This window comes from Schistocerca serialis, chromosome 8 (genome assembly GCF_023864345.2).
Source record: "Schistocerca serialis cubense isolate TAMUIC-IGC-003099 chromosome 8, iqSchSeri2.2, whole genome shotgun sequence".
Taxonomy (NCBI): Eukaryota; Metazoa; Arthropoda; class Insecta; order Orthoptera; family Acrididae; genus Schistocerca; species Schistocerca serialis.
The window spans coordinates 365,990,539-366,006,534 of NC_064645.1; the positions used below are offsets into that span (position 1 = coordinate 365,990,539).

At 47.0% G+C, this 15,996-nt stretch overlaps 1 protein-coding gene across 1 annotated transcript in view; it reads right to left on the reverse strand.

Moving 5' to 3' along the window:
• LOC126417021 (protein dachsous) overlaps positions 1-15,996 on the reverse strand; it is a 423,732-nt gene that overhangs the window by 128,023 nt on the left and 279,713 nt on the right. Inside the window, exons 12-14 of the mRNA XM_050084910.1 lie at positions 6,967-7,214; positions 6,726-6,861; positions 1,597-2,087 (exon numbers count right to left, since the gene is read on the reverse strand). Of these exons, the coding sequence (XP_049940867.1) occupies positions 1,597-2,087; positions 6,726-6,861; positions 6,967-7,214 (875 nt within the window). The remainder of the gene's footprint in view (positions 1-1,596; positions 2,088-6,725; positions 6,862-6,966; positions 7,215-15,996) is intronic.

Consider the following 15,996-nt stretch of genomic DNA (forward strand, 5'->3'; position numbering starts at 1 on the left):
TACTTTCAGAAACGACTTCCTGACACTTAAATCTATACTCGATGTTAACAAATTTTTCTTCTTCAGAAAAGCATTCCTTGCCATTGCCAGTCTACATTTTATATCAAATGGCTCTGAGCACTATGGGACTCAACATCTGTGGTCATCAGTCTCCTAGAACTTAGAACTACATAAACCTAACTAACTTAAGGACATCACACACATCCATGCCCGAGGCAGGATTCGAACCTGCGACCGTAGCGGTCACGCGGTTCCAGACTGAAGCGCCTTTAACTGCACGGTCACACCGGCCGGCACATTTTATATCCTCTCTACTTCGACCATCATCAGTTATTTTGCTCCCGAAATAGCAAAATTCCTTTACTACTTTAAATGTCTCATTTCCTATTCTAATTCCCTCAGCATCACCCGACTTAATTCGACTACATTGCACAATCCTCGTTTTGCATCTGTTGATGATCATCTTATACCCTCCTTTCAAGACACTGTCTATTCCGTTCAAATGCTCTTCCAAGTTCTTTGCTGTCTCTGACAGAATTACAATGTCATCGTCGAACCTCAAAGTTTTTATTTCTTCTCCATGGATTTTAATACCTACTCGGAACTTTTCTTTTGTTTCCTTTATTGCTTGCTGAATATACATATTGAATAACACCGGGGATAGGCTACAACACTGTTTGACTCCATTCCCAACCACTGCTTCCCTTTCATGCCCAACTCTTATAACTGCCATTTGGTTCAAAATGGCTCTGAGCACTATGCGACTTAACTTCTGAGGTCATCAGTAGCCTAGAACTTAGAACTAATTAGACCTAACTAACCTAAGGACATCACACACATCCATGCCCGAGGCAGGATTCGAACCTACGACCGTAGCGGTCGCTCGGCTCCAGACTGCAGCGCCTAGAACCGCACGGCCACTCTGGCTGGCTGCCATTTGGTTTCTGTACAAATTGTAAATAGGACTTTGGAAGTACCGCATACATTTTCTTCATTAAATAAATGTAAACGTTATCAAATGATTGAATGACACTTTTCCTATTCTTTCAGTTCTCAGGGATGTAAATAATTTACCACATTGTTTAGACAAGAACTTCTACTATGAATTTAGGTGTACATATTGATAAACTATTATCGTTGCTTGCTACTATATTTCTATCTTTTTGTAAAAAGGGTAGTGCCTCATAACTTCACTTTCACCGTTACGATGCAAAGCCGCGCAGCAGACCGCTCTCCGAACGTGCGCAGTTTTGGCTTTGACGTACAAGCGAGAGTAATCACTGCAAACAGGTGAGACTCAGTACTGCAATAAAAGGCCAGGGGAGCTGTACTAGACTCACTTGTTTCGAATAGTCAACTGAGGCAAGGTAGTCTGTCGTGTAAAGAGGACGATGGAGTGATTCTGTGGTGCTCGTTGTGTGGCAAGACACTTAGCCATTTTCTACACATTCTTTTCTTTAAATATTTTAAGCACGCTGATAAACTAGCCGTTGAACGGCCGTAAACGGCAAACTCCAAACACAACCACACACACACACGCACACACACACACACACACACGGCTCGTCATCCACCGCGGCGTGGCGCGCACCTGCGTCGTCCTCGGCGGAGCGCGCGGCGACGCGGGCCACGAAGGCGCCGACGGCGGCGTCCTCGGACACGTTGGCGGCGTAGGCGGCGCGCAGGAAGCGCGGCGGCGCGCGGCCCGCGGCGGCGACGGCGACGCGCAGCGGGCGGCGGGCGACGCGCGGCGGCGACCCGGCGTCGGCGGCGGTCACGTCGAGCGCGAAGCCGCGCGCGCGCCGCTCCGGGGGCAGCGAGGCGAGCGGCCGGCGCAGCCGCAGCGCGCCCGACTCGCGGTCCAGCGCGAACACGGCGGCCGCGTCCGCGTCGCCTGCCCCGCCGCCCGCCGACAGCGAGTAGGAGACGCGGCCGTTGTCGCCGGCGTCGCGGTCCACGGCCAGCACGTGGCAGACGAGCGCGCCCGCCGCCGCAGACTCGGCCACCGCCACCGCGGCCGACGCCGCCGGCGACACGAACTCGGGGCTGTTGTCGTTCGCGTCGCGCACCACCACCCGCGCCGTCACCTGTCGGCCAGCACACACAATATTCACCTCGCGAAGGGCGTCTGCTTCGGGGACGAGAGAGAGAGAGTCAAAGACCAAATTTTGAAAGAGAAATGAACACTGTACGGTGGCTGTCTCAAGCCAGGTTTGTGCTCTGTGATGTTTTGCCAACCTCGTGAACCACTCACAGTAGTTTTTACACGTGACTCATTATCCTGTTCAAGTAATAAACCACTTACGAAAAGACCACATGGCATCGGATTTTCGTATTGTTTATACTCGTGGTATCTGATGTCCAGATCTCAAGTATCAGTTTCCCAAAGCAGTTCGACTCATCTCTCAAAAATTCTCGACAAAATCGACTGTGCTGTTTTCCAGGCGTCTTTAATTCCCGAATTCGAGGACAAATTTTCGATAGATCCTTTAGCTCAGTGGTAGCAGGTTCGCTTCCTGTGTAATCAGCCCAAGTTCGATACCTGGTAAATGCAAATTTTTAAAGAAAGGTACATGTTCTACGAGCTTTTCCGTGAAGCATAAAGTAAATATTGATGAAAAAGTAATGTCGGTAGCGCGCGATACTGGTAATCGCTGGATATGTGATCCCAGTCTCGTTTCGGAATTTTTTTCTTTCTTTCTTTCCATTTTTCATTTTTTTATTTTTTGCGTTTAGTTTGAAATCCACATCGTTTAAATTACTTTACAGGGTGTTACAAAACGATATCGACGCACTTCGAGGGGCTGTGGAGGGTGCCTTGAAGGCACGCTACAGGGCGTCGAAGCTATAAGCCCCAGCCCCGGCCAGTAGGCCACCCCTTCAGCAGCAAACGTGACTTCGTACGCTGACCAAACGCATGTGAAACATTTCGCAATGTCGTTTGTTGTTCGCTGATCGTGACTGAATGCCACATTCGATACAGAAGAAGATGCAGCTAGCTGCAGCATAGACAGGTCTCGTCTCCTATGAATACGATGCTCTGTTGCCTTCATACATGACGGTTCCGGACACCTTTTTCCACCTGAAGATTATTTTTCTCCTGTACACCGAAAAAAATTGGAGATTGTAGATGGGTCCAAGAGAAAAATGAAATGCAGACGGAAACCCGTGCCCAAAACCGTCATCTGCCGAGGCAACAAAGCATCGCATGCATAGGGGACAACGCCTGCCTACGCAGCAGCTGGATCCACCTTCCCCACTGGCGATCGTGGCAGGTACCAGCAATCACCAAATGACAAACAACACTGCGAGTCGTCCCGCCTACGGTCCGTCACCGTACAAAGTCACGTTTGCTGCCGAAGGGGTGGCATTGCGGCAGACGCCGGCGGCTGTAACTTGAACACTTTGTGGCGTCGTTGACGACTTTTTCAGAAACAGGTTCGTATTCTCAATCCGTCCCTCAAGACAGCCTCTACAACACCCCGAACTTTGTCATTGTCAGGCTTGCTTTGTAACCTCCTCTATAATGCATAAAATTATGCTAATTATCACATATCTGTCATTTTTTATGAAAATTTCACGTCGTATCATTTCTAATGACATACTGCACACACACATCCCGCTTTCGCTGCAACTATAAATATTTATTTACCAATCTTTTACAAAAGACTGTTTAAATTTTAAAAAATCATATTTTTTCTTCTTTATATATTTTACACTTCAGGGAAATACTCGTAGAACTGGAGTTTTGTTTTAAAATTCGCGTTGGCCCGGAATCGAACCCAGGCTGCCCATGACAGGTAAGCATTCTACCGTAGACCCACAGGGTCCAACAAAAAACTGGCCTTGCAGCGGGAATTAAAGACTCTGGGAAAACTTCGAAGTCCATTTTATCGATAATTTTTAAGAATACCATCGGTCTGCATTGGTGCATTGTTATTTGAATTAAAAACTTCAAGAACCAGTAACAGAAAAAAATACAAATAAGCGTTTCCCATGTCTCCTTGGCATGCACTAGCACTTTTCAGGCAAATGTCAGACGATCTGGTAGTGTGGGCAGAGGGGGCCCAGATGTGAATGTTTTGAAGGGAGTTCCTAGTTCCGACATTTGCCCTACGCCTAAGGAAGGAAGAGGGAAGAACACTAGACTTTAACGTCCAGTCTACTGCGCGGTCATTACAGACGGAGTACAACCTCGCATTATGAAAGGATGGCTAAGGAAATCGGTCGTCCCTTTTCAAATAACCATCCCGGCAAGGCAAAGGTCCCGAGTTCGAGTCTCGGTCCAGCACACAGTTTTAATCTACCAGGAAGTTGTATATTAGCGCGCACTCCGCTGCAGAGAGTTAAATATCATCCTGGATATACAGGTGCTTCAAAAATACTTTTATGAACTTTGAGGACAGGTTCCTTATACGAAAACAAAAAAAATTAGTTAATGAGAAGTTGATGTTCAATGGCTTTCCAAGTACAGCCCAACAACTTTGCTTATGTATGCACACGTTTGCTTCGTTCTCTCCTAGATGGCTTTGTGTTACCTGGGAGAGTTGTTTACACACTCGTCATTCGTCTGTCTTCAACGAATCCATTGTGTATACGTATCGTATGGTACTGGCGACCTAGAAACGACGGAGAGGCTTCGTCCCTGCCGTAGCCCACAGTGGTTCACAACCTCAGAACAGGCTACAGCATTCCATTCACCCCACTGCCGCCCCACACCGAACCCAGCGTTATTGAGCGGTTCGGCCCTCACTGGACACCCCCCCTCCCCTCCCAACTCTCGAGGAACGTCTCACACCAGACGAGTGTAACCCCATTGTTTGCGTGGTAGAGTAATAATGGTGTACGCGTACGTCGAGAAAGTGTTTGCGCAGCAGTCGCCGACGTAGTGTGACTGAGGCGCAATAAGGGGAACCAGCCCGCATTCGCTGAGGCAGATGGAAAACCGGCTTAAAAACCATCCACAGGCTGGCCGACACACCGGACCTCGACACTAATCCGCCGGGCGGATTCGTGTCAGGGACCGGCACGCCTTTCTGTCCGGAAAGCAGTGCGTTAGACCGCACGGCTAACCGGGCGGGCTTGTGTATATGTACTAGACGTAGTGTGTTAACTGGAAGCCCTCTGTTCAGACACGACAGGATATGCATTTCATGAACAGGCGGACATGATTTTTAAACGGGGCTCTGCGTATGGAAATGGACACGAGGCTGTACGGCTGTATCAGATGACGTTACCAGACCAAAGACAGCCGAGTCATCGAACCTTCGATGCTATGTATCGTCACATTGCCGAGACAGGATCCACAGCACCACAGACTGCAGACCCAGGGAGACCACGTGCTGCTTGTACCCCTGACCTGCAAGAGCGAGTTCTAAGGAGTGTCGAAGAAGAGCCAGGTATCAGTACAAGACAAGTGGCCCTAGTGTGTGACAGATCTTGGAGGATACTTCGCCCATGTATCTGTATCATCTTCATTCTGTGCGGGGTGTTACACCTGCCAATCATCCAACAAGGGAGAACTATTGCTAACCTGCCAATCCATTGATGACTCTTCAGTTCTCTTTACAGACGAGTCAATGTTTCGAAGAGGCGGAACAATAAATTTCACAACCAACACATTTGGCGTGATTGCAGTCCTCAAGCTACAGTACAAGATAGACATCAGCATCAGTTTAAAATTAATGTGTGGACTAGAATTGTAAGTGATTTTCTGGCAGGGTCATACGTTCTCCCAGGACGTCTTACAGTTGCTGCCTGCAGGGACCTTATTCAGAACATCGTCCAAGACGTACTAGAACACGTGGCCGTAAAAGTAAGAAGAAACCTATGGTTTATGCATGATCGAGTTCCAGTGTATTTCAGTCTCAGTGTTCGAGGCGATAGGTAGATGAGGACCAATTTCATGGCCGGCACCGACCACAGTCCATCGTATTATTGTCTCTGGGAGCACCTGGATACAGAAACTCTTCATCATTGCGTGATCGAAGCCTGTGACACCATCAGGGAGTATTTGAAGGGTGTGACAGTCCATGATTCGACAAGTGCATGCATGATTAGAAGCAAGAGGGGGAGAATATGTCGAGCGTTTATTATGGGTTTGTGTGTTGATGACGTCCATTCGCTTACACTGTAAAGTTCCATTAATAATTCTAAAATAAAGGACCTTCGGATATATATTTATATGATTCCAGATTGAGATTTGCTGATATGAAACTTCCTGGCAGATTAAAACTGTGTGCCGGACCGAGACTCGAACTCGGGACCTTTGCCTATCGTGGTCAAGTGCTCTACCAACTGAGCTACCCAAGGACGACTCACGCCCCGTCCTCACAGCACACACACACACAGGCAAAGGTCCCGAGTTCAAGTCTCCGTCCGGCACACAGTTTTAATCTGCCAGGAAGTTTCATATATTTCTATGATTTGTTTTTCTTGTTTTGGTGTAAAGATCCTGATTCCAAAGTTTATAAAGGTATTTTTGAAATATATTTATCTACCGACAGTCAGCAACAGAAATAGTAATGTGGTATCCCCCCCCCCACCTCCCGCCCCCAGCGTTGTCATTTACAAGGGCAGAGAGTGGCGTAGAGCCGTAGACAGAGAGAGAGAGAGAGAGAGAGAGAGAGAGAGAGCGCACTCCGATAATGGCCCAAAGCACGCACAGCACTACAGCACAGCACGCGGAGACAACTGCGCGCGCCGCTGTGTTGCGGGATACGTACCGTGGCGGCGAGGCGCTCGGAGCGGTTGGCGGCCTGGTCTGTGGCGCGGATGACGAGCGTGTACTCGCGCAGCGCCTCGTAGTCCAGCGGCTGCTCCAGCGTCAGCGTGCCCGTCAGAGCGTCCACGGTGAAGGAGAGCGCGGCGGCGGCGGCGGCGGCGGCGGGGGCGTGCGCGGGGGCGGCGGCGGCGGCGGTGCCGAGCGCCGCCCCCGGCGCGCCCCGCGACGCGGCGAGCGCCGCCGCCACCTCCTCGGGCGGCGGCAGCTGTCGCACCAGGGAGTAGCGCAGCTCGCCGTTGGCGCCGGCGTCGGCGTCGCTGGCGCTCAGGTTCCAGACGGCCGAGCCGGCGGGCACGTCCTCGGACAGCAGCACGGTGACGGGGTCGTGCGGCCAGCGCGGCGCGTTGTCGTTCACGTCGACCACCTCGACGCGCACCGACACCGCCGAGCTCTGCGGGTTGTTGCTCGACGACGTGTCCAGCGCGCGCACCTGCCGCAGCGGCACAGCGCGCCTCAGCTCCACACTCTCGCCTCTCGTCGGTCTACAAACTTCCTCGATAGCTGACGGTATTTTGGCAGTGCAGCCGATCGTCACTTACGCGTGATACTTCATCTGGGCAGATGCGAGACATCTTCAGGTGAGCAATCGGAGACTGTCATCGAAACCTAACGTCGGCTATGTGGGCAGCCGATGACAGATGAATCGCCTGAGTATGCCTCGCAGGTGCCCGAGTGAAATATCGTAAGAGGCAGTGTGCAACAGCCGGCTACTCTCTCAAATATCATCGACTAATGTCGTCATCTTTTGACCTGGCCAGTATCTTACGAGAAACCGGCGAGCTTTTATCTTTATAAGTCACCATCATTTCAAGAGATTACATAGTATCCGATCTTGTGCTAATATTATCATCCCTATGTAACCAAATAACCGGTATAACATTTTTTATATATCCTAATCTGTCTGCCGTTACAGTTCTCTCCCTTTACTGCTCCTTCTTCATTGACCTGTCCCTCCATTTGGTAAGGAACTTCCATAGATCTCTCCCCACAACTATTCTTTCTATTGCTTCTTCATTTCGTAATTTGTCTATATACTTAATGTTTAACATACTTGGAAAATACACTTCAATGAGTCCAGTTCCTGCTCAGATGATGATGATGGCGTGTGACGAGCGCCTCCCGTCGGGTAGACCGCTCGCCTGGTGCAACTCTTTCGATTGGACGCCAAATCGGTGACTTGCGCGTCGATGGGGATGAAATGATCAGGATTAGGACAACACAACACCCAGTCCCTGAGCGGAGAAAATCTCCGACCCAGCCGGGAATCGAACCCGGGCCCTTAGGATTGACAGTCTGTCGCGCTGACCACTCAGCTACCGGGGGCGGACTCTGCTCAGAATTTCTAACGGTCTATGATTCACTTCCATGTAGTGCTCTGCTCCTGATGTACACTTTCAGGAATCTGTTCCTATTCTTCCTCTTTCATATCAGTGTCACCTCTTTTATTCATGAAACCATTCTCTCTTGTTCAAGCTTACTCTGATACATATTCATTTCAACTGAAGACATGAAAATAGCTCGAAAACTACACATCGGATCAAACAAAGTTATAATTCCAATTTGTTTGTCTCGGAAGGGGACATTCAACGATACCATATTCGACCCGTCACCCCACCACGTGCGTGGGTGGCGGTAGGAGAAGTTTGAACTCTATAGCGACAGCCCCCGCTTTTTATCGCTGATTACGATTTTACAGAAAAATCTACATACGTTTTGGCTCAAGCGATTTCTTCATTTCGCGACAGATGGTGCTGTAATCGGAGTAGTAGAAATAGGTACACGATCGTAATTTACAACATGCTACTCAGTGGCCCTTGAATATCCAATGGCATGTGCGCCCCCACCTCCATGCTGCGAGGATAGTACAGGCCAGTATTTCATAAACTGTAATTGAGAACTTTATTTGCAACATCGTATTCTTCCGGCATATCGAACAGGGGATTACTCAACGCGCCAACGTGGCCTTGTAGCGAACTACGACGTATCGTAACAGCAGTACACTGCGACCGGACCTTACGTATCGTGCAGATCTAGAACACATAGCGGCTCTAAACATTACAATACTTCCGCAGTGTTTACTGCTTGCAAATTTACCTGTCATTTGGATAACAGCCCTGTACGTGAACCATGAATATCAAAAGTGAGTGAAATGATCCTGATTTACGGTAAATGTAAGAGAAATGTTAAGGCTTCTGTTGCCTTGTATGCCGAGAGCTTTCCAGCAAAGCTCGCTCTCTTTCGTTCTTTTAGAAGGTTGTGAACGCCTTTATGTCCGGAAGGAAGCAAACGTGTTACAGAAGAAGGTAATGAAATAGCTTTACTACCGTCAGTGCACCACAACCCACGGATGAGCGCACTGCAATTACAGCGCGACTCCCGTATGTCCGTAAGTAGTATCCACACAATACTGCATTGTCGTAAGTACCGTTCATACGAAGGGTCGCTGCATCAACTTCTCGGCGCCGATATCCATAACTCAGTAGTGTTTTGTGAATTGGGGCGTCAACAAATGCAAACGACCTCCACGTTCTTTGCCGAGATACTATTTCCCAATGGATCTACATTCACAAACCATGGTAGCGTTAACTAGCATAACATGCATTACTGGAGTGTAGTCCCCACTGGTTACGGCAGGTTGATCATCAACGTCCTTGGACGGTTAAAGTATGGTGTGGCATCATGGGGAACAAACGCATTGGCCCGTATTTTACCGACTGCACGCTGAACAGATCGAACGTTTTTGGAACAGGAACTACCGGTGCTACTGCTGGATGTTCCACTGGGCGTTCGAGAAGTATGTGGTTTCAATATGACGGCTGCCCAGCGCATTACGCAAATGAAGCACGGGAAGTATTAGACTGTGTTTACACTAGCCGGTGGGTCGGCAGAGGTGGCCCTATTATTTGGCCCGCTAGGTTGCCAGATTTGACGTCGCCGAAATTCTTTCTGTGAGGATATCTAAAAGATAAGGTATAACAATAAGTGCCAATAGGCCGTGAGAACATGGGCGTCCGCATCAAAAACGCCTGTACTGGCATTCCCGCATAGATGCTTCTGTCCTGTGAACGGTCATTTCAAAAGCAGATCACTGAGTGTATTGAAGTCGGCGTTACTACGTTTGAACACTTGCTGTAGCTAGAAAAGTAGAGCAGCGTTGACTCGAGCCACGTCCACAGCGGCGCGTCGAGTAATCCTCTCGTTAGATACGTCGGAGGAATACAACGTTGCGAACGCGGCTTCCAATTAGAAGTTATGAAATACTGTCCTGTCCTACCCCTGCAGCGTGGAGGTGGAGTTCCACGTGCCATTCGATATTCAAGGGCCGTTGAGTAGCATGTCGTAAATTACGATCGATATCTGAGATAATAAAAACAGGGGTCAGCACTGAAGATTTTGAAGTTGCCCCCCGCCACCCATGCACGGGGTGGGGTGTGCGGTCGAATGCGGTATCACTGACTGTCCCCCTGCGAGACAAACAAATTGAAATTATAACTTTTTTTGACCCACTCCGAAGTTCTCGAGTTATTTCAATGATCTCACCCCGCCGTCCTGCGTAACATTACTTTCTAGACAGGAAGAATTCTTTCACTTCTCCCATTACTATGCCATTCTCGACTATGCTTTTAACCAAGCCATCGTTTTCTTTTCCGCCACTCATTTCTTTTTCTTTTGTTTATTTATCTGCAACAGCGCCCTATTAATAGAAAATAGCCTAATGGCTCATTTACACACACACACACATACACACGTACGTACACTGCCCCCCTCCTCCCCCCCCCCCCCCCACACACACACACATTTCTTCTTAGAGGATGGGTATAATTCCAGAGCTTTTTAAGATCAACAGTAGATCGGTACTACTTGGCAGCTGACGTTTATAGTTACCGACAAAGACATTCATAACTGGAGTCGAAAAGTGTTTCGTTAACGATAAATGAGACTCTCACAGCACCACCACAGTAAATAAGACTTTGAAGTGATGATGTGGGACATACTATGTGGAAATATGGAAGGACGCTCATGACCACGCGGAAAAATGGACTACCTGGGAGCCACTCAACCGAATTCGTTATGTGTTACAAGGAAAAAAAAAAAAAAAAACACAAGTCTCCAGAGATGGGTCTCGATGTGGAATCTGTGATTTGTGAATATGGGGTTGAGCAGACTTCAGCTCAGTCACGTGTACCATGCAGGACTGAACAAATGTTGATGCCCGAGTACTTGAGGTTGCCAAGTTCTGGTCTGCATTTGTTTCAGATCTGTAGTATTTACTTTTTCCTTAGTTAAAATAAGTGTATTTGTGTTAAAGGTTGTTTTCTTCTGACTCTATAAATAAAACAGAATCCAAGAATGGACAGACCAGCTTCGGATTCTTGCGGTGTAAGGATTTTCAGCATCGAGATTTGACTCATAAAGATAGGAGAGCTAATGAGGTAGAGTTTCTGGTCGCCGCCAGCTTCTACACCAGTATCTAGACCTGTCTGCAGTGCCTCATAAGTTGAATGGTTGCGGGTCGTTCCGTCGGGAGAGGAAATTAAGTTCGGTGGCAGCTCTCTGTGCTGTAACATTGCTGTTGGCTATGTGTCGGCATTATAACCGCCCTCTCTCTTCGACAACATAAACAAAACACACATTCTACTACACGTACTTGCCACAGTGATCAACAGATAAGCTATTCTTCGGATAAAACATTCATTCATGGCGAAGGAAAAGTACCACTGGGAGCAATTGCAGAGACCCTCGTTAGTTCGCCAGTAAACTAAGGAAAAAAAAAGGTCTTTCGATTGAGAACTTTCACCACGAATACTGCGTTAGTCCTTGAAGACAATGACTCCGAGGAATGCAACCTTGCGCCGTGCTGAATCGCAAGCAGTACATGGACAACGCCTCGCATATGAAGCCGCCGTGGCACGAATGACAGGCCAAAGGAAATCTGTCACAGGAAGCGATAATTTTCCTGGTAGGCTCAAGCTGGAATTCCGTGCAGGAGTGTGTGTTGCTTTGCATGTTGTCACAAAAGCACAGGAATGCAAAAAGAGACCATCAGTCGCCTTCTGCGGACTTGATTATAGTACAAGGGAAGCTGAGACGATGAAGAGCGATAACATGCTTTACGCCGCTGAAGATTAATGAAGAAGATACCACTGTCTCCTTATGCATGTCAACATATACGCTATGCATGAATCGCAGAAGTTTACAAAGTTGGAGAAGTGGTAGGCACTTACGATAAAGAAGGCAGTCTGTCAGAATTCGAGCAAAAGCAATAACATGGAACTTACAAACTCAACTGTCTTTACTCGTTTTTATCGAGTCGCAATAAACGGTGGAACTGTAAAACCCGAACACAGGTTAGTGGAATTGGAAGAAAGGTTAAGTAACATAAGATGGATAAAACGGAGTTAGAAGAAGTGGTCGATAAAATGTATTTTTAACGGGTCATTGCAAACAATATTACAGATATTGAAGGAATCTCAAACAGAGTAGCCAGACTTCTTTAAAAACTAAAAAAAATAAAAAGATATTCTATAGAATACAGTCCAGATCTGTACACCAACGTGGTGACATTCTGATGAGAAGACAGATCTCTACGAGGAGCTACAGGAGCTGATAAACGCCAGAATCTCAAACTAGAAGACGTAAATGGAGGTACTTTAATCATGAACGATCTTGGAGGGAGGAATTCTAAGTGTGAAACTAGAAATGATGAAAATCAAACGCTAGTAGAAGTTGTCGAGGATACATTCTTCTTGGCGAAGGCAAGCAGGGAATGAACCTGACAAGGACGAATTGAAATTAAGCCTGAGAACTGCTTGTAAAAGATGGCAGCCCTAAATAACTTATAATTTCAAGTGATCTGAGATGAATAAACTTTAGATTAAAAGAAAGCAGAAATACAAACAGATTCAACAGGCAAGAAGTAAAAAGTGTTAATTAAAGAGAAAGTACAAGGGCCATTTTCTTTTAAGGTTTGATGTCGGAAAATGGAAACTACAGTGATAATCCAAAGTGTTTTATTTGGAACATTTAGTTACAGCTTCCACCTGTTTCTCTATACAGCCGCTGCTCCGATTTAGATATTTATCGTAGCGTGGTACCAATTTCGCCACACCTTTGTCACAGAAGGCAGCCGCCTGTGCTTTCCGCCAATTCTCTACTCTAGTCTGCAGTTCATTGACCCTGCCTAATTGCTGACCTCATAGCCAGCAGTTCGTGTGAGCAAAGAGATGAAAATCAGAGGGAGCCAGATTCGGGCTGTATGGTGGGTGATCAAACACTTCCCATCGAAAACGCTGCAGAAGCGTTTTTGTTGAGCTGCACTTCGACTGTTCAGAATTACCCTTCGTAGACGAATTTTTCGAATCGCCTGATCCAACAAAAATGGTTCAAATGGCTCTGAGCACTATGGGACTTAACATCTACTTAAACCTAACTAACCGACGGACAGCACACAACACCCAGTCATCACGAGGCAGAGAAAATCCCTGACCCCGCCGGGAATCGAACCCTGGAACCCGGGCGTGGGAAGCGAGAACGCTACCGCACGACCACGAGCTGCGGACTCCTGATCCAACACTCTCTGATCACGATCGTCGGCTGACACCCGCTACCTTCCCTGACGGCCTGCATCACAAACGCCTGTACGCTCTGCTTCAAAGTTCCTGCACCGCTGCCGCACTTTGCTGCCATGCGTGACAGGTTTCGTTACGTGGGCTGCATCAAATCAGACGGAAACTCTCAGCATAAAGAAATCGAATGACAGCACGCGCTACTCACTTGGCGACAGACTCTGTTGATCTACGCATCTTTAAGTGCTCACTGCGCGATCGACGGGCATACTAGAGGCACTGTGCAACACATCTATGGAAAGGTTCATCGGATTTTCACTGTGGTCTTAATTTCGCGATCGATCGGACTCGAAAAAAAGCCCTCTTATTTTTTAAGGTGGTGCACCAGACTAAATTAGGTAAGAACTTCAACGTTTTTTTAAACTAACGATTCCACAGTTATTTAACAAAGGTACTACAGGAAAATATGTTGCAGTAACTGCAACCGAGAGAAAACTGTACAAGCACTAAACGATTTCTTTAAATATTTCTATAGTTCAAAAGGCGAATTAAAAACGTTATACAAATGAAACAATTTTATTTCTTCCCTCTTCACTCAGAATTCTGAGTCCTCCTGTCTCGCCTGCATCGAGTATTTTCCCCATTTACGCTGCTGTCCTAGCATACAGTTACTCTCTGCCCATTCTACTTTATCTTCATTGGCATGAGAGTTAATATTATTATTAGATTTAGTTTTTGCTATTACGTCAAACCATAAGGCTGAGACTGTTAAATGGGAGCATACCTGAGGAAACGACCCAAGACATGGTGATGAGCAGAGAAGGTAATATGGGTATATGGCCGGAAATGTGTTCTAAGGGAGCTACACAAACTTGAAAATGGAGATAAAAGGTCTATGACAGTGTAAATTTGAATTATAGCACACTTGAGAACACACAAGACAGGTGGGAATGTTCTGTCTGTAATAGGGTTTTAGCTCCACACTCAGGGGGTGGAGTGCCCGCATATTGAGTCTGAACCATCGCTGATGGTTCGCTGTCACCGTATCATGGAAATTCCCTGCGCTACCCACAAGCGGGTGCTGTGGAGGTTGACGAAAGCGCCTATAGTGAAGGTGGTCCCACCTGTGAATAGCATGGATGCCATAAATCCCAGCACCATCATGACCCGTGCGACGAACCACTGAGAAACCGGTGTCTGCCTTACTCTGTGCTGGTGGGTCACTTGCGTCGTGCTCGTACTGGGGTTCAGCACCTTTAATCTCCATCTTCAACTGGGCGTATCTCCCTTGGAATGCATTCCCATTCTTATGAGCTTTGTCCTTATCTTCTCAGAGATCGTTCCTGAAGTTTGTCTCCATTTACGAAAATCACGCTGTACACAAAATCCGTATTAACAACGACAGTAACATTCCGACTTCATTTCTGATTCTTTCTTTTCTTCTCCCGAGTTCTTTCAACCTCTTCCACTGTCATTTGTTTCTTGCTTTTCGTACGTATCCTTCCAAATTTAGTAGTTTCTTCCTAACAGTTCCTTTGAGCTATTTACAATTGCTGAATAACATTTATTGCCTTATCTTTCCTTGACGTCTGTAACCCCAACTGCAGTGGCATTTTAAAAAAAAGTAAATAAACTCTGTACTGTTTCCGTCAGTTAAATAAAAGACACTGAACTTAATGGAAGCAATGGTAATGAAGTCAGTGATAGGTATTGGCCTGATATGATAACACAGGGTCCACATCCTGGTAAGGCATAAACGTACATTTACCATGACATATTCATTACAATGCAGCATTTGTTTAAGAAATCAGTTCTCACACATTTCTTAAGAACATTAAAAAATTATCAAGCTTGCCTATTACGTAGCCTTCGCAGTTTTCAATTGGTTTTATAAATTTACACGGTACTTCCCATTTTATAACCATCTTTACCGTGCACTCTCAAATAATACCATCGTAAGGACCGGGAGAGGGGTGTGCTGACCACACGCCCCTCGTATCCGCATCCTTAGCATGAGGATGACACGGCGGTCGGATGGTCCCGATGGGCCACTTGTGGCCTGAACACGAAGTGCTTTTACCGTGCGCTGCATGCATCACTACTATTTATCTGTTATCCACATTCTCCTCGTAAATGGCGGGCTGGTGGCGGCCAGATATGCACTCTTCAGCCTTACCAAAATACTTCAATGTAAAACGTGAACTCACATCACACCTCGATGATGATGCAAATTTTTCTGCTCTGTGAAGATGATAGCGGTAATGGCTTCTGGTAACAGTAGGTAAGGTACTTGGATGTGGATGATTTTGGAAAGAATGTAATATGGAAGACGATGTATCACGTACACTGGGCCAGGAGATGGTAGTCGGGATGAAGAAACTAGAGGATAGGAAGGAAGTCAGTTAGACGAGAGGAGATTGAGTTGCAGCGTTCATTTGGGATGCGACAGGTGGGACACATGGTGCTATAGAGACAGGTAGCTACAATTGCTCTGGAAACAGAGGTACAGAATTTAGAGATGAAAGGAAGGTGGAATAACTTAAAAAACTAAAAACCCGCCTCGATTGCGAAAAAAGAATCTAGTGTTAACCTAGGTTTCGGCGTGGATAACTACACCTTCTTCAGAACAACAATAAAATCCACAAG